The sequence below is a fragment of the Lagopus leucura genome, unplaced genomic scaffold (genome assembly GCF_019238085.1).
Source record: "Lagopus leucura isolate 7727_CA_CO unplaced genomic scaffold, USGS_WTPT01 Super-Scaffold_100157, whole genome shotgun sequence".
In the NCBI taxonomy this organism is placed as follows: domain Eukaryota; kingdom Metazoa; phylum Chordata; class Aves; order Galliformes; family Phasianidae; genus Lagopus; species Lagopus leucura.
Genome location: NW_024962334.1, coordinates 49,952,831 through 49,979,892, shown reverse-complemented (window position 1 = coordinate 49,979,892; position 27,062 = coordinate 49,952,831). Strand labels below are relative to the sequence as shown.

The window sequence follows — 27,062 nt, the reverse complement described above, 5'->3', positions numbered from 1 at the left end:
GTTGCCATGAACAAAGTGAGGTCACCAGTTTTCAACTACAGCTTTGCCACAGAGTTAAGGGCTTTCAAACACTTCCTTAAATGTACCATTTTGTTTTTACTTTACATCATTTCATTTTGTTCTGCTCTTAAGGTGCTGTCAATCAAAATGATATCAAGGAAAAATATCATTAAAATAGCATATTTTGATGGGCTGGGAGTTGTACTGCTGTCACATCTGTCTGTGACTTCTCTGTTTAATACACAGCATTCAGATGTTCTCCTTTAGAGACTTGGCAAGGGTTTTCCTGGAACTATGTTGAGAATTAATGCATATGTACCATTTTAAGATGTTTTATTTACCTAACTCAGTGTTATTTTTTTTAAAGCTCATTGGTCGCATGTTATGTTGTATTGTAGCATCCAGAGCTCAAAATGTTTATATTTTGAATCTGTATTTATGCACTTTTAAAACTTGAGTAGAGTCCAGCATACCACTATAATTTAGTTTATCAGTGGTAAGGCTTATACTGCCTTTACAATACCCTCTGATTGTAACCGTGCTGCTTTCTCCCATCTACCCTAAATTCCTGAAGGTTTTTTTAATAGTTTGTATGTTCTGAATTAGATGAATGGATTGAAAATGTGAGGCAAATTTCTGATGAGTACGAATTGCCACAGTTACCTGGAGATCAGCAGGTTGTGCCACCCACCTTGCTGGTGATAGGAGGACGTTTGGATGGCCTTGGAGGTTCTTTTCCAACCTTGATGATTCTATGATTGTATGGTTTTAAACTGAGACAGGGGAGGTTTAGGTTGGATATGAGGAGGAAGTTTTTGAGCCAGAGGGTGGTGAGGCACTGGCACAGGTTGCCCAAGGAGGCTGTGGATGCCCCATCCCTGCAGGCATTCAAGGCCAGGCTGGATGTGGCTCTGGGCAGCCTGGGCTGCTGGTTGGTGACCTGCACACAGCAGGGGTTGGAGCAGATGAGCATCGTGCTCCTTTGCAACCCAGGCCATTCTGTGATTTGGTGATCTGTACATCTCCAGTACTTGAAACTCTAATGAATTGCATTACCTTCTAATAACTCCAAGCTGTCAGTTTCTACAAGGCTGAAGACAAGCACAGAAACATAAACAGGGCTATGGGGGAAATGAAATTAATAATACAGAATCACCTTTTTTTTGTTTTTTTTTTCTTGGAAAAACTATTTCAGATATTCCTACCCTAAAGCCACCAGCATTAAAAACAATGGAAATAAGCAGACGTTTAGCACCGTGTGTTTTTGGTTGATTTCTGTCACAGCAATATTTCCTCTCTTGCTGTAAAGCAGGCAGTGGTTCCAAAGACAGATTTGATTGCAACGAAAAAAAGGTTTAAGCCTTATTATGGAAGCACCTCGTTCCAATTTAATAAAAGGAAAGAAAATTTAAGAAGGGATATTTTTAAAAAAGCAGTACAACATTAATAGATGAGAGGGAGATGAGTTTTGCCATATCAGTTAGGTTCTTTGAGCATATAGAAATATGTCCACTCATTGGTCAAGACATTAGAAAAGCTGGAAAATGGAATTCTGGCACAGCTGAATGGAGAATTCAGCCATTGAAGGCATCTTTGCAAGAAGTGAAACACAGCAAAGGTTGAAACCAAGTCTTCATGGCCATTGAGAAGTGTGTTAATCTGTGTATGTTGAACTGATGTGAGCTCTAATGGAGTGATCTGAAATTCAGCAAATATCAGTGTCCACTTTTTGGTTATGAAAGATCTGGCTCAAGAACTGATGATTCCTATTGAAGATACTGCCTTAGTGTATTTGAACACATTTAATTTTAAGTATTTGTCCAGGAGATGTTCAAAATCAGCATTTTTATCTGTCTAATTGAGTGGTTTCAGACTGCAGTCCTATGAGTTGAGGCAAAGGCCACCATTGGGAGCCAGCAGTCAGCATTTTTCCACCTCACTCCAGTTACATCCACGTACTAATGCTGACTTAAAAGTCTCATGGCTTAAGTTTAAGTTTTTCTCTTTGAATGTAATTTAAAAATTAGAGATGGAAAATTCCACACAGGGACAACACAGAATGAGCAGCGCCCAATAGCCAGGATACCAGAATGAACAAACGCTTCCTCTTTTCTTGTCATCAGTGGATCTCTTCACAGCCTAGCAGAAAACAAAACACGCTGTTGTAGTTATCTGATGTCTTTACAATGCACGAAGATCACTTATGCTTTTGGTAAGCTGATGCCTTTTGTCAGAACAACAAATACACCTGCAGTGATGTTGGTAAGTCTTTGGGGGGAATGAATCATAATCTTGAAACGATTCAGAATGGATGTAAATCACCCAGCTATATGCCTGATGTTTGTTTCCTCATCAGCAGAGATGATTTGAAAGGCAGATGTGCTTCTCCTTAAAAACCTGAGATACACCTCTAATCTCCCATATTGTTTGTACCTACAGATGAAATTAGAACTTCCTCCTATTGTCCTTCTCTTGTGTCCCATCGTCCCTAACTGACGCATATTGTATAGTCTGCTCATTTCAAATGAGGCAACGGCATTTTCAAGATGAAACTGTTTCTCAAACTGAGAAATGGCTGAAATCCAAAGATTATTATCGCCCCATCCATTCCTCACAGTGTTGCATGGGAGAATTTTCTGTATCGTGGACACACTTTCTGAGGTCTTTGCTTTGATTCCCCACTAGCAGGAGAGATGATCGTGACACTTTTTTTTTTTTGTAATGAGGCTAACCTGTAAATTATCATGAAAATTAAAAATAAAATGAGAATTGACAGCTAAGACAAATTTGTCTTTAATCTTCTTTTCAAATTTCTTCACAGAGCATCTATAGCAATATTGAAGGGAAAATCCAAGCTAGCAACCAGATAAAATTAACTGTTGCTTTACAGCAAGCAATGCATTTTCTTTTTTTTTTTTAAATAATCATGCTAATTAGAAAGGACCGTGGATATTGATGTGCACAGGAGACTTTGCACGACAATCAAGAGGCGGAAGGCTGTATGTATGGAGAATAAACCAGTTTTAATTGATGACCATTCAGGCATTCTTTCTACTTTTATATCCCAAATAGGGATATGTGAAAGCAATTGAGATCAACAAAAGAAATAACTTTTTTATGAAGCACAGAATTAATATGTGTTGTTTTGTTTTTTTTTGCCATAACTGAGAATTTAGTAGACTGTTCTCCAGACCAGATTAGAAATTTATTTATGTATAGCATAATTTTTGCAATTACATTCTATCTGTATGATAAAAATGGTCACACTTACAATCTGCATGTTTTTGAGCATTGGCCAATAACGAATCTAATAATTCCAGCAGTTATGGGAGAGAGAAACTGGTTTGGGCAGATGCTACTCCTTAAGGATCAGTACTGCAATTTCAGTGAGTTCTCTCTTTGGTTTCAGAAAGCAGAAGATGGGATGAGGTGACAGGATTATACATTTGTACACCCGCAGACTTTTTCTTTCTTCTTTTCATGGAGAATATAGTGCATAGATAATAATATCATCTTCAGTGTGTGGGTTTATCCCAAGGGTTAACGGCAGGAATGACAAATACACTCATTTTTCAGAGCGTTGTGTCTTGCTTGTAATATAAGGCAAACTGCCCAGTAGTTTTTGGCTGCTTAAGTTCTAGTTTGTGGTGATAATGGCTTTTCTTTTCCTATACAGCTGTTTTCTTTGTTCTAGATCTCAGTAAATACTGCTAGCTACGGCTTTAATTGAGATCTATCCTTTTACTCTATGGAAAAAAAGCCATCTTGAGAAATGTTCCAAAATATAAGTGATATTCCTATTGGAGAAAAAGTATTTTTCCTCCCCAGGATTTAGACATATTAAATCTTATGAGAAGAAGCAACAGTGTCTGAATATCCGCCGTTCCTTTCCAGGGTGCGCAATGACTTCGACGTCCTCACGAACCGGCTGATCGGCAGCCACGGCTACTGCACTCAGGTAAGGGAAACACGGAGCCCTGGAGGTGTTGTGTGCCTCTGAGAGCTGTGCCACAGAAAGCTGTTGCTCACCTATGGGAGGAGATGGCATTTCTCACACGCACACACATGCACCTTTGCGCCCGCGTTGGAAGAACTCAGCTTATTTTAATTACGTCGCCAACAGGAATTGGTGAACTTGCTGTTGACTGGCAAAGCTGTGTCCAATGTTTTCAACGATGTGATAGAGCTGAATTCTGGAAATGGAAACATCACCATTCTGAAAGGCATCACAAGCCGCAGTGACATTGGGTTGCTGTCTCTTTTTGAGCACTATGACGTCTGCCAGGTATGTTTTCCATTCTTCTGATTTTAATCCAAAAGGGAGCAATTAGTAACTATAAATTGGCTTGGGATGAGTATAGAAAGTAAGAAATTATGAGCTTCATTCTGCTGTCCACTCAGATGGTTCCGGTGCAATTTCCAGATGCCCCAAGGCAAAGTGTGGTGAACTTCTTTTAGTGCATGTGATGGCAATGGTGATGAGGAGACGGTTGGACTAGATGATCTTGTAGGTCGTTTCCAACCTTGTGATTCTATGATTCTATGATTCTGGATGCAGGTCCTGTGTCACACAGCCCTCTGTAAATGGCTTGGGCAATCTCTGAGCATCTCAGATGTTCTGTGCCTACATGTTTTTCTAACTGATCTCTTGCAGTGGCAGTCAGCTTGCTGGCTAACACATTTCCGTTTCAGTATCTGCTGTTCCCTTGATTGTATTCACCAAATCTCTGCTGATTATAGAGGAGTTGAGGTGCCCAGCTCACATGTGGGTGCTTATATTCTGGTCATGTAAACATAACAGGCTGTATCTGGAGCTGATGCTTACCTTAAGTGTTGGTTTTCCATTAGTTTGTGTGACTAGAAGCCAGACTGATTGCATCATCTAATTCATGCTGGAATGCTGCAGGTTGTCATATTGTGTTAGAAATAATAACAGACAATGGATGTAGCTGGCAACAGAATGGGAACGTTCCCTTTAATATGTTTTTGAAATTAATATTTTAATTGTGTTTATCATGAACTGAGAAAGATTAAAATTTAAAAGAAACTACAGCCATTAATTTACCTCTGGAAAAACATGCGTGAGGATTTCTCTGATTTCTCCATCAGCAGATCTTATCATCACGGTGGACATCTTTCCTAATGACATATTCTATCTAAAACAGACAGTCTTGTGTCTGATGCTGGGATTTTCTTTGAAGCCTCTGTTAGATGCTAGATGAGATAACTGTAATGGTCCCATCTGGATTTGCCATCAGTGCCTCCATACAAATTGGAAGGTGATTAGCACAGAGTCTGTTTGTACTTGTCTAATATAAATATGTGTCTGAAAACAGAGTTAGATTTTCACTATGTTTCCCATATGGCTGAAAGCAGTTCCATTTTCCTACTACTGAGAATTCTAATTCCTCTTACTTTTAATTAATGCAATGCTTTACATCATTTACAAGGTTATAATCAGGCTTAAATTCAGTACATAAAGCATATCTCAACGTTTCCAATTCGGACTAATTTGGAGCAAACTGAAGTAAAAATAAATTAGTTTCAGTGGCTATTTCAAGCTCGCTGTCCTTTCCTATAAAGAATGTAACACTTAAAACCTCAAATAAAAAGGTTTGCAGTAGCATTTTTTCCACTCTCCAGTGAGCAAAGCGACTTCTAAATAGCAAGATGGTCATTGAGGTCAGTGCAGCTGAGAGCTATTTCTTTCTCATCTAAGAGCAAAATAAAAAGTTGCTTAGAGAATCAGACACTGTCTTCCACTCGCTCTGCAAATTATACAGTGGAGAGGGTCCGTCCTTCCGTCTGGACTTGGGAGCAGGGATCTGTTTTCCAAGCCAGAGACTCTTAATCAGCTACAGAAGCCCCAGTACATGTTGTCTTCCCTTTTTGTTGTTGTTGTTGAGTCTACACCAGTTAGGCATCTGATGCCAGTTGTCACGCTTATTATTAAGAACATCTGTGAGCATTGCAGTTCGTACATCTGGGTGCACATTGCATGGCCTGACTAAGGGCTGGGCACTCCAGTTCCTGCTGGAGTTTAGCTTCAAGTCTGGGCAGTCCCTATCACAGCTTTGGTGCAGGGGGCCACATTCTGCTTTCTGTTTCAAACCTGCTTGTTTCCGAAATCAAATGGCACTGATAGTTTGCTGTGTTGGAACTGGGAAGAGAATTTGCCTGCAAGTCTTTCGAGTGGACTGTTTTCTTCCTCTTTGTATTTCAGTAAGTAGCTCCAGCCTCCAATTACATTGTGGCTGTGAGGATGGCTGAAACCAGAAATGGAAAAGAACTGTAATTTATCTTTTTTTTTTTCCCCCAGGAGTAAGAAAATCCTGAGCGTGATATATGGTGAATCATAGACATTGGAGTAGGAAAACTCCCTCTAGGTCAAACCCAGCCGATTTCTCAGGGGATGATGCAGGATATTTTTGCGTCCTGTTGCAAAGCAGGCTCTCTTTAAAAAACCCCTATTCGTTCTAGTGGTTGGCAGCCCTGCACATAGCAGGGGGGGTTGAAACTAGATGATCTTGTTGTCCTTTTCAAACCAGGCCCTTCTATGATTCTATGATTCCATAAACTCTTGCCATCAGATAGCCACTTATTGGTTGATTGTAGTGCATCTAATTATGATTTTGCCTTTTTTCTCACGTGTCTACTTTAGAATATGAGGAAGTACAAAAAAGGATTGTACCTCTGTATGTGGAGATTGTGGTGTTATCTACCATACAGCTTGTGCTTTGGACATACTTCCACATGTTAAACCTGATGGTCCATTTACTTAGTTTCCTCTGATTATCTTTCCTCCTTCTAATCCAGCCTTCCCCCAGAACAACTAATGGCCATCTGCTAGACATTTGTGAGCTGATGCAACAGTCGCAACAGCTTTTTCAACAGCTCATCTTGTCCAGAGCTTATTTTTATTGCTCTCCTGTAGACTTCTTCCTACTTACCAATGCATTCATTAAGAGATACACAAGATTCCAGGCAGTAAATCCACACAGGAAAATATTCTTATATATTTCATCTCTCTGGTCTAAAATATGGGGTATTCATATATAAGGCACAGTTTTCTTGGCATATCTTTGGAGCTGAGAACACTGTGAGGGCATGAGAACGGAGTTAATTCTTCTGTCAAACGTCAACAGTAGCAAATAAGAACAAAATGATCTGTCCCTTTTTCACCCATGATTCCTGAAGAATCCCTCTGTTGCTGATCCAGCAGTCTCTTTCAGTGAATCATGCTGAATGTGTTATCTTTGCTGATTGGAAAAACGTGTGCTTCATGTCATTTGTCTGGAACTGTTCATGTCCAGTCATCACTCCTAGTCCTACCATTACCATGTTCATTTTAGTCTTTGTAGTGTAATTACTTGTTGTGCATTTTTTTTTGACAATGACAGATGGATTTATTCAATGCAATTCATATGCAAACATTCAGTTTCATAGTGAAATTCCACATTTTTATGCAAAAAAGCTAAAAATCCGTACTGTTCCTTCTCTGTAGGCAAGTCACAGATGTTTGGATTTGTTCCTTTGTGACAAGCCTGTACTCAAGCTACGTATCTTAGTTCCACCTGATCCTACACATTGAACTGAGAAGACTTCATTAAAATTTTGGGCTTTCTGGTATTTTTTTAATGCTTTATAAATTGCTGAAATGTTTTTAAAAGCTGGTCAACCCGCCTAAACCTGGGCTGGCTTCCCTCTGTCTGCTGGCTGGCGGCATGCAGCGGGTCCGTAATAGTCTGAGGAGCTGTGTGGTTTCTGCAGTGGGACAAGACCTCGGGTAAAGAAGCCAGGTGCAGAAGTGTGCAGGACCAATGCAGAGGTGACATGGGAGAAGGTCCCTGCTTTTTGCTCAGTCCTTGGCTTTGCAATAACGTTTTACAAGGGAGGTGATGGATGAGCAAAAGGCAAAGCGCTTTTCTCCGGCTCATGCAGTGAGCTAGCGGTTCAACTTGAGGAAGGTACAGCTCTTCTGAATGTCTGCTTTCATGGTTTGTACAATACTGGCCGATTTGGCCTTCTGAAATGCTTTCTGAAAGCACTCCAGTATGCACTGTTACACCTCCTAAGGTAAGTATTCGAGGCTGCTCAGGATGAGGACTCTGATTCTTCTAGGAGTTGGACTAAATGCTCCTTATGGGTCCCTTGTAATTCAGGATATTCTGTGATTTTTGGTCTTCCCTGCTCCTGCTCCTAGGCAGTCCTGCTATCCCAGAGAAGCCAGCTATCTATAGGTGACCTCCCAGGCTCACCATATTCTGATTCCTGACAGCATCCAAATCCATGCATCAGCTGTCAGCATTTTGAAAGAGTCTGCTTTTTAGTGTTCATGTTTCTGAAAATGAAGAGAAAACAGTGTTGACAAAGAAATTACAGTCATTTTTCCTGTGTCTTTTCAGAAGGAGAAGGAAGCATAAAAGAACAGAATTTATCCATTAAAATTCCACATATGGGAAATATTATCTTTGGTCCTTTTGATGAAACCAGCACAAGCTGTGCTATAACAAGACCTACTTGAATTATTAAATTCAGCACACATGGTCTGTCTTCTGGCACCTCACCTGTTTATTTGCCCTGTGGAACGTCCTTCCTATAACCTCCTGTGCTGGGAAATATGTCTGCTAAGCAGGAGCCTCTCTCAGTCAGATGGACTGGATTCAAGTCAGGTCATTGGTGAGGTTGTGGAGGGGGAGGGATAGAAAGAGTTTTTTAACCACCTTGTTTAAGAAAACATCAAAAAAGTAGGCATTTGCAAAATGGAAACCAATGGTTGGTTGTATTTTCTGCTTATTTTTCAGTAATGGGTAGGCAGTAGACGTTGTACATCAATGGATGCATTCTGCAGGTGGCTGCTATTTATGCAAGGCATTCATGAGTGCCACTGTGGGCAAAAATATGTGATACATTCAGTTTGACTGAAGCAAACCTGACAAAGCATTGACCGTATTTGAAGTGTATTCTTCATTCCTTTCTTTTAAATCCTGCTTTCTGTCTTGGAAATGAAATTTTCTTTAATGAAGTCCTATTGTCCTCCTCATGGACATCTTTTTTCCCAGTAGCCAGTCACTGTTGCTGAAATATTGGCATTGATTTCTTGTCAACGTGCTGCCAAATAAGAAACGATCACAGCAATTTTTCGTAAGACTGTAAGACAAACTTCACATTTAAAAGAGCTTTGCATCGTTTGTTAAAATGCAAAACAGAACATGTTAAGTCAAATATTGTCCTCCCATCTGTTCATATTGTAGATATCTGTATTTTGGTCTGGACTGATCCCATCAAACTTTATCTCTTCTTCCTTGATTTTTACAGAGAGCCAAAGCCTAGAGGCCAACCCAAATTAGGGGGCCAACAAATAGATGTTAGAGTTAAGTGGACTGAATCTTGACCTATCTTTGCCATTGCAGTAAAGCAACAGATTGAAATTAGTATAAATCCCTCCACTTGGCCTGAAGGAACGGCAAAGTCCTGAAGTCTGAATGAAGGGGTGATTTTCCCTCAATACTACTTCACTTGGTGGGACATACAAGAAAAGCAACAGAATGGGGCAAGGATAAAGGAACAATCTTGAGGCTACCTGGCACCTTTTTGAACTACAATTGCTGTGTTCTCTTACAGACCTAAGTAAAAAAATCAGTGCTGCCCAAGTCTTTTCTTTCCTTTGGTCATCCTGGGACTGAGCACACATCTCTTTCAGTTCTTCTCCATTAGTTATGTACTTTTTTCCTCCAAATTCACCATCAGAAAGGACTCAAAGCTATGGAAAATATCTATGACTCCCATGTATCTGTATTTTTTTCTTACTACTGCTAATAAATATCTGGCTAAAAAAATGCTTCAATCTCTGCCTGACCTGGCATGGCCACTAAGTTTTGCACAGTCTGAATATCAGAAGTTGTGAACATTAATTTTATGTCTTAATCTAAAATTAAAATTAAGTACATATTTAATGAACATAAACTTGACACCGTCCCTTAATAACATGCAATGGTAGCATGTAAGTGCAAATGGAGATGTAGCAGTAATATGGTTGACCTGCTGTTCTATTAATGGTGGTGGAATGGGTCATCTGAGTTGTGTCCTCGATCACCCAAGCACTGTTATAAGGGTGTCTGTTTTTACATCATTGACTTCAACACTGTTGGAACATTGTTTAATGTTAATTCAAACCAGCAGAGGCCCTGGCAACTGGGGGAAAAGAGCTGTCAGAACAAACGATAGGCTGCTTGTTTGTTCCACTTGGTATACATGTGGCAAAAGCCTTGCTCAGTGAGGAAATCATGTCTGAATGGGGCAGTACCATGCACTCATGTTGGCAGCTACATAGGAGTAATTCTCCTGTAGTAAATATTTGTCTGATTTAATTTCAGCATTGTGCAAATACACACTGAAGTCATATGTGGAAAAAGACCACCCGTAGTGTTGAAAATGAGCCTTCTGAAAGGGCTTGCTTTAGAAAGGTTGACATTTTCCAAAGATGAGGATTGTGGCTCTGAAATTTATGAGCATTCTTACAGGATTTGTAAGGGATACGATTACTGTTCAGTGAAGTCTCCTTAGGAATTGGAAACATGCAATACAAAAAGTCATCTTATGCATTCCCCCTCTTAATTTTTTTTGCCTTGGCAAAGATTAATGAGCAAGCTTGAAAATAAATATCGAATAGTAATGCATTATTGTTCTGTAATGCATTGTGATACTACAAGAAGCTTCTTCTGTTCTTCAAACTATAAGACAGCTGATGAGCCCTTGACAAAAATAATGATATTTGATTAAATAGATTCATGCCATGTACTCCTGATTTGCCTTTGGAAATCAGTGCTGCCAGTACATTTGTAGGGCACTTGCTGGAAGGTGCATGCTCAAAGTCAGCTTAAGTGGTTTTGATTCAGATCACGAGATGCTCATTCTTGTCCTTCAGTGTCCTGTGTCAAGGTCCTGGTACACTCCAGGTTTGTTATCACCCAACAACCTGGCCAGGCAACTGAAGAAGCACTCACCACTGATCAGGTGGGCCAGTTAAAAGGAGACGTTCTTTTCGCCCACTCAGCAAGTGATGCTTGAAAAAGTAGGCAAGAGAATCCTCATAGTGAGGGTGGGGGGCTGTTTTGTCCACCCTGATGCTCATAAACGTAAGTGCAATGTTGCTGCACAGCATGATCACTACGTGCGTGTATCAAAGGCTACAGGACATGTATAATTTACTTATCACCTCATTAAATGGAGATATGTTTAAGGGAAACTGCTCCCACCTGCCTGGAGTTCATGGGCTGTTTCTCAGATTATTGTGTATTTTTCTGAGTTTTGTTTGAACTATTTTGCTGATGTAACAGAGAGCTTGGGGAACTGATAGAAGATGTCTCTAGTTGTCATAAGGCCAAGGAGAGCCTGCAGAAAACATGGCACATACTTGTATGGAGAAGGATGAAGAGGCATGGGAGTGTTTAGGTAGAGCAAAGGGAACATGTGACACTGTTAGTGGTTGGGCTTGTGTGTTTGCTTCTGCATGGCAGATGCACATCAGGAGATAAAAGGCAATCAGAGAAGGGAGTAAATGTGTTTGAAGGATGTAATTCCTTGGATTTGGGCTGCTATTACACTTCACTACGGACTCTTTGCTCATTAAGTCTTACAGTTCTACTCAGCACACTGTTGTGTGGGAAGAAAAGTCATCTCAGAACTGAATTTTCTGTACAGTTAAATTGGAAGTGAGATTAGAAACAGAGTGAAGTAGCCAGCTGCTGGGTGGACCGCTGCAGTGATGGCTGGGATTGCTGCAGGCCGTGTCTGGATGCAAAACTAACCAAGACCAAGGCGTGGATCTGAGAACAAATGGTTGTGAATCCGTGGTTGTATGTATTTCCTGAAAGTTTGGAAGCATGGTTCTCAATTTCATTGTATTGCTTTTTGTAGAAAGAAATACGCATGTAGCCTGAGGAATGCTGTAGGATAGGGATGCTGCTTATAGCCATGTGGATACAAACCATTCTGTGCCAAGTGGACTTAAGGCTGTGAACAAAACCTGAACTTGTTTTCTCTACTGGAGTAGGAATAGCTTGACTTAGCTGGAGGCCCCTAGAAGCTGATGGCAGTAAAACAAAGTGGTAGAGGTGTGGGGGAGAAGCACATCAGGAGGCACTGGCCACTGCTGGTACACAGTGTGATGTTAACAGCAGCATCTGATTCTGAGCTAAAAGTTCAGAGTGAAAGCGATGCAACTGAAATGGAGACTTCTCGTTTCTTATGGGAAATGAGGTTTGACATGCAACATTTTGATGTTCTCATTGTGGCCCTCAAGTCGAGGGCCTTGCCTTCTTCCGCTAGCGTTGTGATTGAAAACTGTGCATATTTGGAAGGTGTTCCTGCAAGACCTTACTCATCTGAACAGCTTGTCCTGACTTCAGTGGGATTGTTCATGTGAGTAAGAGTTGGGAGGGACGTCTGCTTGGAAACAGTTCTGTATCTCTCTAATCCTTTTTTGTCGAACGTTGTTTGATGAAGCTTACAAGTTACTTTAGCAGACATATATGGGAAGAAAACATGTTATTTTTTTAAGAGAAGAGTGACTGTTCCCTTTTGGCTTTGATTTATCAGGATACTAGAATGTGGATGTTTGTGCAACTGAATCTTTTCATCCATTGCCCTCTAATTTGCCGTCTTTTGTTGCATCTGTGTATTTCCCTTCTTGATAACTTGTGTTATGAGTGTTTTTGTAAGCTTGTAAAAAAATGCAGTACATGGAAGCCAAGAATTAAAAAACAAAACTGTTGCATAAAAGCCTGTTTTAAATAGATACTGACAGAGCAATGAATCAGGCAGGAGTTACTTAAGTAGTGAGTAACTGTTATCCGGCATCAGAAGAAATTATCATTTGGGAAGATAATTTTGTAACACTTCAGATTTGAGTTCTAAATCTTAATAATAAGAAGGATATGTTCCTTATGCCTTAGAATACTCTTTAGGCTTTTCATTGCAACTGCATATTTATTGGCTTCTGCTTTTTAGCGCTGTACTGCATGACCTGTATTACAGAGGCAGAAACTGATGCTGCATTTTCCTGCATGTACACTTGGACGCTTGGCTGCCATCCCTTGAGTTGCAGATCTACATCATCCCAACAGTGCCACGTCTGTTTAGGAGATAAAACACAAAACTTCAGGTAGAATAAAGATGGTTGTACACAACAACCAGCATGGCAGTGATTCTGTCATGGATTAAGACAGCGGCACGCAAAGGAGAGTGGTAGCTACCTCAGAACACAGTAGTGTCAGGTGAAGAAAACACTGCATTTTACTGACTGACTTCAGGGGAGGCAGAAATCTCCCTGACTCTTTTTATATCAGCATCTACCGTGTTTCAGAGCAATAGATGCATCCCTGTAGGTATTCAAGCATGTATACGTATGTCTGCCTTAAAACATAGAATCATAGAATCATAGAATCACCAAGGTTGGAAAAGACCTAAAAGATCACCCAGTCCAACTGTTCACCTATTGCCAATAGCTCCCACTAAACCATGTCCCTCAACACAACATCCAGCCTTTCCTTGAACACCCCCAGGCTCGGTGATTCCACCACCTCCCTGGGCATCCATTCCAGTGCCTGACCACCCTTTCTGAAAAGTAATACTTCCTCATGTCCAGCCTGAATCTCCCCTGCCGTAGCTTGAAGCCATTCCCTCTGGTCCTATCACTAATGGCACGAGAGAAGAGGCCGACCCCCAGCTCACTACAACCTCCCTTCAGGAAGTTATAGAGAGCAATGAGGAACATAAATCCCATGGGGAGTGATAGAGATGAGTTTCACAGCTATTTCAGAGGACAGTTTCGTCTTGTTCTGATCATTTGGGATGTGATCTTGTTTGCTTGGTACTACAGCTGGATTTTGTCACCTATAATCAAGGCCAGATACTTGCTTTGAACCTCTAAATGACTTACCAGGTCTTTCCTGGTCTATAATCTTCTGAATCTTTCTTTTAGGTTGGTTGTTACCTGAAGACTCCTAAATACCCAATTTGGTTGGTATGCAGTGAAAGCCACTTCAGTGTGCTTTTTTGTCTGGAAAAGGATTTACAAGGCGACTGGAAAACCGAGCGGAGGTTTGATCTCTATTATTACGATGGCTTGGCCAACCAAGAAGAAGAAATACGATTAACAGTTGGTACGTACAGTGCAGTGACTGCATCTCATCCCTTGCGGTGGTGACATCGAAAAGAAGCATCCAAAATTGCATGAAAAGTGAACAAATTGATGATGGTATCTGGCATTACGAGAGCATTTGTGAGCCTGTTTTCTAATTTCCAGAATTAGTCTTGATGTTTCATTTGAAAGCAGATTTCTCAAGGCAGTCATGAGGACAAGCCCTTGGAAGGGCATTTTCCTCCAGCTGTTGCTGTGTGTTTTCTGCAGGCAGAAAGTGCAAACCTTCTGTTCCTCAGCACTACACACATGGTAGTGTGAGCAGAGCAGGTGAGCAAGGATTGAATCCTTGCTTCCAAATCCAGCTGCTTCACAAGATGGCCATAACATCTAGCAAGGACAGGCCTGCTTGTGAACACGCTTGGAAATACAAGAATGTGAAAGATCTGACTTGTTAAACACGTTCTTTCAGGAAACCATGTCAAATTATGGGGTTGCTTTTACAGAAGTTGTGCTTCTTGAACTGGAAGACAGTTGGACAAGCAGTATTCTGATGCTAAGAAAGCTTCATTTCCATATTAAGATATTCTTGAGCACTAAATTCATATTTTCTTATGATAGCCTTCTTATCCTTTGCTTTCCATCCATCGCTGCATGTATACAACCTAATCAAACTCCATCTTTATCTGAAGGAGACACTCTGCTGAAGTCCTCTCTTAAAAACAGCCTGTTGCTGTTCCTTGTTTGCATTGACATTCTGATTCTTGGACAGGATGAGTTACACACGGGGGCTGCATGTTCTAATTAAGGCCCTGTGGCAAAGCAGTTGGTATGATGGTGGCTCTGGAGGCCTTTAACATCTCATAAGGTTTAGTAGTGAATGCTGTAGCCTTTCTTTGCTCTTATTTTGATTAAAGTCCGTGACTTTCAATTGTAGCCATTGCATTATATGTTATTTCTGCAAATTTCTCAACCTCCACAGCACACTGCTGCAAAATGGTTCCCACACAGTCTGTCCCAGATACAGGAAGATTTATTGAAACAGATTGTACAAAAAAATCCCTATATCTTCACTTGGAGACAACATATTGTAAACGTTAACAAGTTATCATCAAAACAATAACGATTACCAACAATCTCACTATTTTCATAGGCTAATACTTTTCTTATTCAGCCTTTTTAGGCCGAATGTCTTCCGTGATTTATTTATTTGGCTGTTATATGTTGTCTGTATAAAAGAAGTAATCTCTTTTGATTTTGGTCTGTGGATGTGTCCCTAGGCTTGCTGTTTTCAGACGGTCCAAGGGAATTGCTACATGCTCGTGACCGTTAGCAGAGGATTTCTCTTTCAGGTAGAAGGATTCTTTCTAAGTGATACATAGGATTCTGAAAAGGAATGGGAGATGGAAACGTGTTCATTGTATTCTGCTGCACTGTGCATCATACGGTCCAAAACAGGCATCCTTCTTTTTCTCTTTGATAAATCAGAGACATCTCCAAACTCCAAATGTACCCAACACTCTGAGAGCCCTGGAAGAGAAAGTGTTCAGAGGCAGAATTGCCTATTTCTCCTCAAAGATGAGACTTGCACTGAGAGGTAGATGTCTTTTTGTTGCAGCCGTAGCCCCTTCCACGGATCCAGCCTCTTCTTTTGTTATCTGTGACATTCTGCAGAAGGCTGTAAACTGCAAATAGTTTCATCATTCCAGGCAAAGGCTTTTGTAGCACTGGCAGTGCAGTAATCCTGCACTTGGTCTGGAGAAAAACTGGAGTTGTTTTACTTCTTAAAGGTGACACTGAACATAAATCTAAGCTGTGCATGCAGTACCAGGTAGAAATACCATGATGGCAAGTATGACTGGTATTTCCACCATGGAAATATCAACAAGCTGTGATGATAAGGCAGCATTATGCAGAGATATAGCACGAAGTCCTGGATGTTGCACAGCCACATCTCACAGATCTGAGTTTGGGAGGTTGTTTGCTTCTCGCTAGCAATAAAGGGAATTCCTTGAAATGTAGATCTCACATACAGTTATGAAGATTACAATCAAGATCACGTTTAGAAAATCCTGAAGAAATTATACTGGGCAAGAATTGCATAGAAGCCAGAAAGTAGGAGCAGAATTAATTTTGGGGTCAACAGCAAATACTGTTTTGCATTAAATCACCATCAATATTACATGGGATTGAGACTTTGCCCTGCTTCTCACACTGATTACCCCTTTGCAAAACATTGACAAGAAATATGAAGTTCCTTCCTAAAAGCAGGCTGCAGCTACTAGGGAGTTCAACACTCAATCCTAAATAAAGGTTCATCAGTTCTTTCCATTTGGTAGAATTTTCTGATAGTCATAGAGAGAAAACAAGCCAGTGGATCTAAATTAATTGCTCATGTGCTTTCGTCAGTTGTTTAGGGACTCAGTGAGATTGTTGTTGCAGGTCACGCAGAGCTCTTGTATGAAAGAGCTTCTTGTTCTGCTTGGAGAAATACTACTGTTTTCTGACATACACCATTAATACCTATCTATGTCAACATTCACAATATATTGTCTCCAAAGTTAAGGTGAGATTGTTCCAACGTGCAAAAGTCTTCTGGAAAAGCAATTAATAAAACATCACTGCCTAAGGTGGCCATTTAAATAATGAGCATTATGTCTTGTCTGTTCCAGTTCCACTCTCCTGAACCTGTCCTCACATATCTCTTGAATAACAAGTTTGTAACTCATCTGACGCTCAGTTTCTCATCATCTTTAGCTTAGGTATAAGTATAAATGATGATCACATAGGTAGATCAGGTCCTTCTTGCTCTTGGTGACTCCTAGGTGGAAAAGTTTAACACTGAGGCTCTTTGCTCCTAAATGAGTTATGTGAAACATTTTAATGCAGTCATTAGTTGAATAACATATTGCCTGATTTGGTAAGGTATACTTTTAGTGATACTTTCCTATTCCTTTCTATGAAAAACAGCAGTTCAAAATCCAGTTGGAAGAACTCAAGTCTAAAACTGAGAAAACTATGCAAGTTGGCAATGACTATGAAAGGCAGCTGTGCTGGATGCCTATTTTCTGCTGATTTTGTGATTAGGACAGCAAATGCTGCTTCTTAGTAAGGGCTCCTCAGATCCTAAATGTCCGTGTCAGGAATTCCTGGAGTGCACAAACACTATTCATAGGGATCATAGAACCACCAAGGTTGGTAAAAACCTCTGAGATCACCCAGTCCAACCACCCACCTACCACCAATATTTCCCCACTGACCCATGCCCCTTAGTAAAAGGTCTGAGTGCCTCTGGAATACCTGAGAGAAAGAGGTGTTCATTGCTCTGAGAGCGGTGAGGTGCTGGAACAGCTGCCCAGAGAGGCTGTGATGCCCCGTCCATCCCTGGAGGTGTTGGAGGCCAGGTTGGATGGGGCCCTGGGCAGCCTGGGCTGCTGTGAAATGGGGAGGTTGGTGGCCCTGCATTGGTGGGGGGTTGGAGCTTCGTGATCCTTGAGGTCCCTTCCAACCCAAGCTATTCTATAATTCTGTGATGTGCCATTGGAGACCTGTAACAAACTCTTATAAACTCTTAAATATTGGGATGAGAGAGGCCCATTGAATCTTGAAAGATTCCAGTGTATCCCTTCAGTTCCTGAGGTTCCAGGATAAAACTGCCACTACTTTAAGTAATTTTAAATTTTGACTGTTTTCTGTTACTCTGCCCCTGCAGTTGCTCAGAGCATTCTGCAGGCATTTGTACTGACAGGAGGAAGTCAGATATAGCTGAGACGGGCAGCAGTGAATATAGGAGCATTTGCCTCCCATCCTGTCTCCATCAGTCTCACTGCGTCAGCTCCATATCCTGCACCCTGGCTTGGTACCATCAGTTGCTCACAACATTCCCGTGGGCTGAAAGAAAACTGCCAAAAACCAGCTCCAGTGTACAGCAGTTTAAGATGTTTTACTCCAAAACAGGAAACAGCTGAGCAGACTGACATCCAAGCTGGCTGCAGGATGTTTTCTCCCTGGGAAATTCAGCAACTACTTTCACTGTTGACAGATCCAGGCTCTGAGACACTGACCTCTCTGTTTTCCCCGGAACAATGCAATTGCCTCTCCATCCCAAAGGAATGCTCAGAGACTGTGGTAGCTCTCTTCCATCTCACACGATGCTGTCTTCTCCCATCTGTGCTCTCTTTCCACAGTGAAGGGACAGTTTTCCTTTCAGGGGTGAAGGAATGTTAATTTACTTTTGGCTGGACTTGGGATTTGTTATTCACGTGTAGGACTATTACTGTCCTCAGTGTGTGATTAAACTGCTTTCTTAATAATCCATTCATGGACTGCAAAATAGATCCTCACAGTAGCCCTCCAGCACATCCTTTCACCTTCTGGCCTTCTAGTTTTCCTTGGGACCATCTCTGTATTGATCAGGTAACCTGGGTCAGGTCATGGCCCAAACACTGTCCCACAGTTATCCTTATTGCTAAGTAGTCAGTACAATTCTGGGCAAGATTCTAGACAAATCAGCTAACACTGGGTCCAACTTAGGGATTGTTCCCAACAGCAAGCTTACATGTAGTCACCTCCTTTCATCCTTTGAGCAGCCACCACAGGAATAGGCAATAGACCAGGAGTTGAAATGCTATGAGGTTTACAGTGTGAGTAGCAGGGATTCTTGTCTATGCTGTCACATCCATGGGTGGACTTCCTAGAAACCACTGCAGTGTAGAATAGATATATACCTCAGCTTCTAATTATGTCTGATATGTGTTTTTAGACACGACTCAGATGTGCACTGAAGATAAAGAAAACGATCTTACTCCTCCACTTGAGCACTGCATTAGGACAAAGTAAGTGAAAATGGCATTTAACATGCAAATATTTTTACAGAATTATGTAAATAATATACGTAAAGCTTGAGTGTGGCTAAAAAGTTAATATTGTGGCAGTTACTCTTGCAAAATTACTGGTTAAGAGTTAGAAAAGATCACTCTCCGTTGTGCATCAAATTGTCCAAGGCATTCGTTTCACCCTTAGAGGAACTGTCATTATGTCACCAGAAGCTGACTGAGCCATAATTCGAGAGCTCAACTTGATTTCAGAAGATCAAAATGTGGATTCATTGGTTCCTACTGTAGAGGTATAATGAGAAAAGAAGAAATTCTCTTCCATCTCTATCAGTCTTTCCTGAAAAATATCAAAGCACAGAAGCACTTGGGTACCACCTTCGATACCTGAAGACCTCAGTGGTCTCAGTTCTCTCAAACTGCCCATGGAAGCACTGACTTCTCCAGGCAAACATGATGTGAAATGATGGACTTTTAATTATTTATCCAAATTGTGATGAAGTTAACGAGAACATTTTCAATTTACTGAGTTATGGAAGAAGCAAAATCAGGCTGAAAGTATCAGCTTTATATCACTCCTTCAACAGGACTTTGAAAGCTGCTATCTGAGTATCTCTGGAGCGAGAATTAAAAGCCTCATTGTCAAAGCCCATAACAGCACTGCAGCTTCAGATTTCCCTTGTCATTTCCCTCCTTTCTCTGCCACATTTTTTTTTTTTCCTGCTAAGAAAAAAAAAAAGGCAAAACAAATAAGGACAGTGGCTGCCAACCAGTGTGTTCCTGCAGGGCTGGCTTTATGGAGTTACAGGAAACAAATGAGGCATCCTTCAGCGTGACAGCACCGTTGGTTCAGGCTCCCTGCACATATAGGTTGTATGGATTCTACTGTTCAAGGGAAACATCAGCATGACTGCAAACAAAGACAGATAATCCTTAGCCTCAGAAACCCACAGAGTGGGGAGAACACTGCATGCAACTATTTAAAGTCACTCTTAAAATGTCTTCAATTCCTGGCGTTGCATCAAAGTTACACAAAGCCTTGGTAATGATGATGTTTGTTTATTCTGAATTCCTTACTTTAATCTATTGTGGAAGTAAATTACCACCAAATTCCAGTGTCAATTAATTGTGTTTGTACCATTCCTGGGACGATCTGATTTACCCTGATCAGTCTCTCTCCTTGTTTTCTGTATTCTCCAATTGCTTTGAACGTATTTATTCAAGCATGGCCTTGCTGCTAAAGGTCCTTCATGCCATGTTATTCCTTTTTGCTTGAAGAAATTTTTCTCCAACTCTATAAACAGTATATGGGGAAAAGTAAAAACAAAACAAACCAACGAGTGTTTAACAAATTGAGAGATACAAAAACAAATATTTAGTATCATACAACTGTGGAAAACACCAATAAAATAATTGTTACTGAAGCAAGCCCAACAAACAAACAAGCAAGCAAACAAACTAACAGGGCTGCTACTCCTTTTTCACCTAGCATTACAGCAATAAAGCTCATTATCAGATCTTTCTCATCAAAAAAAGTAGTTTCTCAGTGTGGACAATTTAATAGTGTAACGGAATAGAACTGAATCGACCATTGTTTCCAAATTTCCATTAGGGGTTTTTCTTTTCATTTGCACGACTTAGTGCTGTTTCAGTCCATAGGAAGTCTTAACAGAGGGTTGCCCCATACCTGAACATCAGCACCCTGCAGGGTGTTGAGTCCTATGGTGGCCATCTGTCTGCTGTTTGTTCTCTTACCATCTGCCAATGGAAAGATCTGCATCTGTAATAGATAGTCTGTTTTTAGCTTTTTCATTATTATTAACAGAGGAGTTGTTTTGCTTCTGCAGGAGGAGGCTTATGCTTTTATTCCCTATTTCTGCAAAATGTCAGAAAAGGAGGGCTTGAGTTTAAAGCAGTTAACCCTTTGCATGACCAGGACAAATAGTCCTCAGCTGGGATCGATTTAACCTGCAGACTCCCAGCTGAAGAGTCACTGTTGTGCAACTTCTGTTGGGATTTTCAGCCTAAGACATCCATAGAAGTAGTCAGGTTTGTATCGACAGGCGTCTGTAATGGGCAACCTTGGGGGAGTTTCTGGGAGATGCCATGCAGATGCCTGATCCCATTTTCCCCTGAAGAATACTCTCATTTCACAGTCATCATCCTCAGCATCTCTCTGGGCTGGTGCTAATAGAATCATAGAATCACAGAATGGCTGGGTTGGAAGGGACCTCAAGGATCACGAAGCTCCAACCCCCCAGCAATGCAGGGCCACCAACCTCCCCATTTCACAGCAGCCCAGGCTGCCCAGGGCCCCATCCAACCTTGAACACCTGCAGGTAACATCTGTTAGCTCTACCTAAGGGGAAGAAAACTTTGATCTGATATTATAATCTGAATCTAGTTTCAGATTTTGTTAGCCCACAACATTCAGCTTTCTTTCATGGTTCTGGAACGGTGTGGCACAGTGTTCCTTCAAAGTGAGACATTTGGTAGAAATATGATAGATAAGAAGAAAGGGTGGGCACTTAATCCTAAATTATTGGTGCCAGATGATCAATGCAAGAGATATTCTCTGAAAGTTACTCCAGAGGGAGCATTGCTCAGGGCTCGAACCAGTTCTTCCAAGGTTCAGTGGAACTGCTCCATTTAACTTCCATGACCCTCAAATGAGGTCGTAGTCAAACCAGATGAGACCAGTGTTGTTTCCATACTGCTAATCTGATAAATTGTAATTCCATCTGAGTTCCATTTAGGTTACGCTGTGGTGAGTCAGTTGGAGAAATGAGAGCTCTGAATTTTTTGGATCGTGTTTTTTTCATTAAGAAATGACCACTTCAGCACCTGTGAAAGAGGTTCTCACTATCTGACACCTTTTCTTGTGCAGATGCAATGGGTAAGAAAGTTTCAAAGCTGTCCCTGCATGAGCAAATTGGCAAATTGCTTTTCATTCTACAGATAGCTCAAGAAAAATAGCTGGAAAATAAATAGAGGAGATAAGACTTGTAGGGAAAGTTACACAGAGTCCTGCTTCACAATGCGCTGTGCTGGTTAAGCTCTTTATTGAAAGCCTGTTCCAAAAAAGGCCAGTTCTGCACCGCATAGTGATTAGCCATATTTTAAGCCAGAAACTTAAAAATGGTGTCAGAGCATTAATATTTTCACTGAGTAACCTCAGAGCAGATGAAATTTGCGTCATGTGGCCTCTGTAGATCCCTCTTGATGCTGTAATCACCTTGGAGAGGTAGAATTTATATGCAAAGATAAAGGAAGAGCTGATGGTGTTCCTAGAACTATCCAATGGGATCAGAAGGTGGCAACTGTTCTTCCTATTTGTGCTTGGTTTTTTTTCTGGGGGAAAATGAACCTGTGGCAGAGGCATCTGCCTGCTCTGACAAATGCTAGACTAGGTCAGCTATTCCCAGCAAGGACACATTCTGCCATCAGCTCAATGCATGAGGCATCACTCCTGTGTATTCCTGTTAAACCCTGGGAGGAGGACACCCATCCTGCAATATTTTTCTTTTAATTTTCTTGGCAAAATCAAAAAAAAAAAAAAAAAAAAAAAGGAAGGAAACAAATTCACAGCCCCGATTTTCCACACTTGTTTACTTGTGCTTTCATTGGGGATGGTTGAAAAGAGTCCCGCAGGTGGTCACTTCCCTTGAGACCCTGCACTGAATACGACAGGGATTCAGAGTTTGGATTTGTTTTACATGTAACTGACTTGCTCAGTGAAAGGACTGAGCTGTTATATTTGTGCTGACGTATCCTTTCCTCCGTGACAGACTGAATGTGGCTTGCAGTCTGGCAAGTCAACATTGTCCCCACCAGATCTATGTCAGATCTATGTATTTGACAGGAGTTCCATTCTTAGAAGATCTGGGCCATGAATTTGAAAAATTGGCATGGACAAGGATGCCAGGCACCTAATGAATGACTCTGGTGGTAGGAAGAGTTGACCCATTTCAGCCTGGTGAAGCCACTGGGGAGCCAACTGGCAACAAGTGCAGGTTTGATGTTCCTGGAGTGGGCAGCTGAGCAATAGTGGCCAATACACAGTCAGAAATTCAGAAGGTGGAAAATTTTGTGCATATACATGTTTTTTTTTCAGTATGTATCTTTAATGTTATTCTGAAGAAAGGGCAAGACAGAAAAAACAAAGCCTCCCCATAGAAAAAGCAAAAGATTAACTTTAGGGTGAGCCAGTGAATATTTCAAAGGAGCCAAGGGCAAGAGCGAGGATAGCTGCTAATGAAGTTATTTGGTCTCATTTGGGCTACACACGGGTAATTCTCTTACCCATCTTGGAAATCGCCCATGGTCTTTGCAGAGCCAATGCTCTTGTTCTGAATCAGCTGCTGCTGAGAACTCTATTGCCTGGAGGAGGCTGTGTGAAGCATAAGGAAAACGATCTCCAAATGTGGGACCCTAAAATTAAGAGTGCAAATACTTCATTTTGCTTCCTTTTCGTTGGAGAAGGTGTGGTAAGTTACCCTGAGTCCATCCTACACTCTGTAGGAGTGGTTGGGTGGTTGAGAATGCTGAGCTGACCTTTCCAACAACCCGATAAACTCACGGATGTAAAATGGTTGCTTTTATTTCTAGGTGGCAAGGAGCTGTTATTGACTGGAATGGCACAGAACCAATCTTGTGACTGACCCGACCTGCACTTTATTTGCAAGAAAAAAAAAAAGGAAATGACAGAATTAGCACATTCCTATTCCCACCAATACAGGAAATAGGGCAGGAGTTCTGTGCCACTTATGGTGAGGAAGAATGACATGGCTGTGTGCAGGCTGGAAGAGCGTCACCTTGTTCGCCTCATGCTTTGGATATCTTGCTTATAATGCAAACAACACTTAGATAAATTCTTTGTTGATGCCTTTAATGTACAGTTTCAATGTGTAGACTGAGAGTCTCCAATGTCCAGTGACGGTTACGGGTAAAGCAGTGGAGTTGTCTATGTCCCCTCGAGGTCCCTTTCTGGATCAACTCTGTATCCTGCAATTGTTCCCAAAAATCTGATGAAAGGAGCCGAGCTGCTATTTCTGTCCCTGTTTTGCCTTCCTGTACTGCCTCGTTCTTCACCTGCAACACTCCAGTGCCAGGATGAAACATCATCCAAGAAATAAATATTCACTTCATTGCCATATATTACTAAGTCCAAACCTAAGGCTGAACCTACTGGTAACCATATGGGCTACGGTTTACTTACTAGGCTTTATTTACACCAAAGTGGCCAGTAAGTTCTGTGATTTGCTGCTTGGAAACAGAAGTGATGTTAGATTGGAAATGTGAAGGGCACTTGTCTGTGATATTTACTGTTATTCATGATTAAATAAAGTGCGTGGGAGAAAATGGTGTACAGTGGAGATGTACCACGAGGTACCAGAACAGCAGTTTGTATTCTGAAATGAACTTTTTAAGTGACATATTTTGGCAAAAATTTACCAAAATTGGAACGAGTTGTACTGTACTGAAGATTGGAAAAAAAGGCTTTGGAAAATATTAATTGCTAATGGACAAGTTGCAGAGAAACAGTGTTTCTAGAATTATTTTTATCTTTTGGGAGTGCAATTATCATGGGAGTTTCATAACAGACTTTTAATTTTATCACAGCACTCTCTTACTGCTCAGTATGCAAACCTCTCTGAGCCCAAATGAACCACTTGCTGTTTTCAAAATCAATTTCCATCAGAAATTCAGTGTTCTACTCCGTGTAGCTGGCAGATACCAAGCTGCCTCTGCAGATACAAATCTCAGGGCACGTGAGCTAGATTTGGAAACCAACCTGTGCATGCTACCAGAAAAAATGAGATAGTTTGTGAGTAAGCACCAGGCCCTGCTTTGCTTCCTGCACTCATCAAACTGTCTACACGTGGTAAAATATCTCGGCGCTGCCGTCGTTTTCATTTTATGTGATGCTGTATAATGTAATTTGTTTGTTTTAGGTCAGATAGGCAAACTTCTTTCTGTGAACTTGGTGAGATGAATATCTCCCTTTCAGCCTTGGCATCATGGAGAGCATCAGATCTGAGCCCATTCCCAACTCCCCGTGGGCGCACTATGTGACCTTTGCCAGCTCCCTACATTTTACTGTACGTAGGGGGATGTTTGCACAGCCAGCTGCAGGTGGACTCAAGGCTGCCTTTATGATGCATACCTCACCTGACCTTTAAGATCTCCATTTTCTGGATCCCAAACATTCAAAGATCCCAGTTTGGCACGGCTTGGACCTTGGAGTCAGCCAGGCCACCAGCTTGAATTAAACACCTTTTTGTCTTGAATTTTCCTATCAACTACAGTCCCCCTGTGCTCAATGGAGCAAACAGTCCAAGAGGGCAGCAAGATCATAAAATAAGATTTCTCAGAATGCATTTGGACAGAAAATAGGGAAGAGATGAAAAACGATGGAAGATTTTTGGAACTAGGTGTACCAAAAATCCTCCTTTCTGGAAGTGTTCCTCTGGGAAGGAAGGGAGCTGCTGTGTTACTGCCCTGATTTCATCTGACTGGAATATGGATGTCTCCAACGCAGATATGTGATGATGAGGAGCTCTTGCTCTGGGCTCCCTTCAGAGTAGGGTGTGATTTATCTTTTCTTATGGACAAGAAGAAATGTGCTCCTGACTGGAGGATTATAAACTGAGTATAGATGGAGCCCAAGGGGATTGCCTCAGATGAACTCCATCCCTCAAGATGTAATAATTTTTCAGGTTTTAAGAAAGAGTTGAAGATTAATGAGTAAGGCTTGGAAACTGATAATGTTTTATGGTTTATCTTGAAAGATTAATGAAGGTGGGAGGGAGCCCTGTACTCTGATCCTCTTTTTAAAACAGCCTGCAAAGCCTTTAAGGCTCCATTCTTACTGATTACAAATAATAGTTCAATTGAACCTTAAATTTTATTATAACAGAATCCCATTGAGCCAGGTCTTCCTTACTCATTATCTGTAATTACTTCTACACACATTTTTCTGTAAAGTCCATTGTCTGCCATCTGTTTAAAATTGAACTAACTCAAGATTCACCTGTGCCAAGAAGTACAACACTTGGACCACATTACTGAAGCATTGCCTCTGCAGGGCAATCCCACCAAGCTGGAGCACTGCATCGCTGAGCTGCTGCCACCAGCTTTGCTCTTGAGGTTTCCTGTGGCTTCCTTCAATAAAGAGGCAATGAAAATACTCACTTAGATCTACCTCTTCAGCAGAAAAGCAACCAACCGAACCTCTGTCTATTTCTGCATCGAGAAAAAGCTCACATATTTTAATCTGATGATAAAAGACATGAAGCAATTTGCCTTCAGGCATCACGTATCTTTTGGAATCGAACGATCAGACAAACCGATACAAAACGTTATGCAGCGATGCAGAAACCTTTGCACAGACCTGTGCAGAAGCATATCCTGTTGTAGGAGCCTACATCTAGCTTGTTGATTATGTTTTCCTTCTCATTGTTTCCCGATGTCATTTTCACTGCCCGATGAACGTGACTTCCTGAGGTGAACAAAGCAACTGTTTGCGAATAGCGCAGTACAAGACACTGGCACTGGGCCTCTATGTATATCTTAAAATCATCCTCTTCCCTTCTGTGCTATGAAAAACACACCCTCTCACCCTCTGCTGAGACATGACGCCTTAGCTTACAACAGACATCACCTATTGTAAATCTGAGCAGAAGTGCTATTTTGGTAAAGTGTCAGGAATATTGCCCTTGTGCAAAATGTACAGTTAGCTTTGTTTTGTACAGAATGCTGCCTACAAATAAAGCCTTTAAAGAAAAGAAAGTAGCATCATCTCATATTTTCTCTTCACTTTTTTTTTTTTTTTTTTTTAATAATTAATTTGCCAAGGGAAATTAATCTGAGAGAATAGATTGTAACAGCTTCATGGGCCTCCTCCTGTCAGTGGAATAATAACAAGAAGTTGAGCTTCCCTCTCCTCTGAGCAGAACCACAGTGCAGTTGGGGATGCAGGGCAGGGGGTGTCATCCTGAGCCTGGCAGTTTCACATCTGAGCAGCTATGGGTGTTGAAACCAACCAGTCTGGGGCTGGTTGGAAATGTGAGTTACAACTGTCTGCC

General features: G+C 41.2%; 1 protein-coding gene across 1 annotated transcript in view; it reads left to right on the top strand.

Annotated features, from left to right (window-relative positions):
• LOC122189782 (probable ubiquitin carboxyl-terminal hydrolase MINDY-4) overlaps positions 1-26,743 on the top strand; it is a gene marked incomplete at its 5' end in the record, with an annotated part of 31,734 nt that extends 4,991 nt beyond the window's left edge. The window contains 5 exons of the mRNA XM_042889158.1: positions 3,895-3,958; positions 4,124-4,285; positions 13,985-14,165; positions 18,906-18,978; positions 23,584-26,743. Coding sequence (XP_042745092.1) covers positions 3,895-3,958; positions 4,124-4,285; positions 13,985-14,165; positions 18,906-18,978; positions 23,584-23,632 — 529 coding nt within the window. The remainder of the gene's footprint in view (positions 1-3,894; positions 3,959-4,123; positions 4,286-13,984; positions 14,166-18,905; positions 18,979-23,583) is intronic.
• Positions 26,744-27,062: the final 319 nt, after the last annotated feature.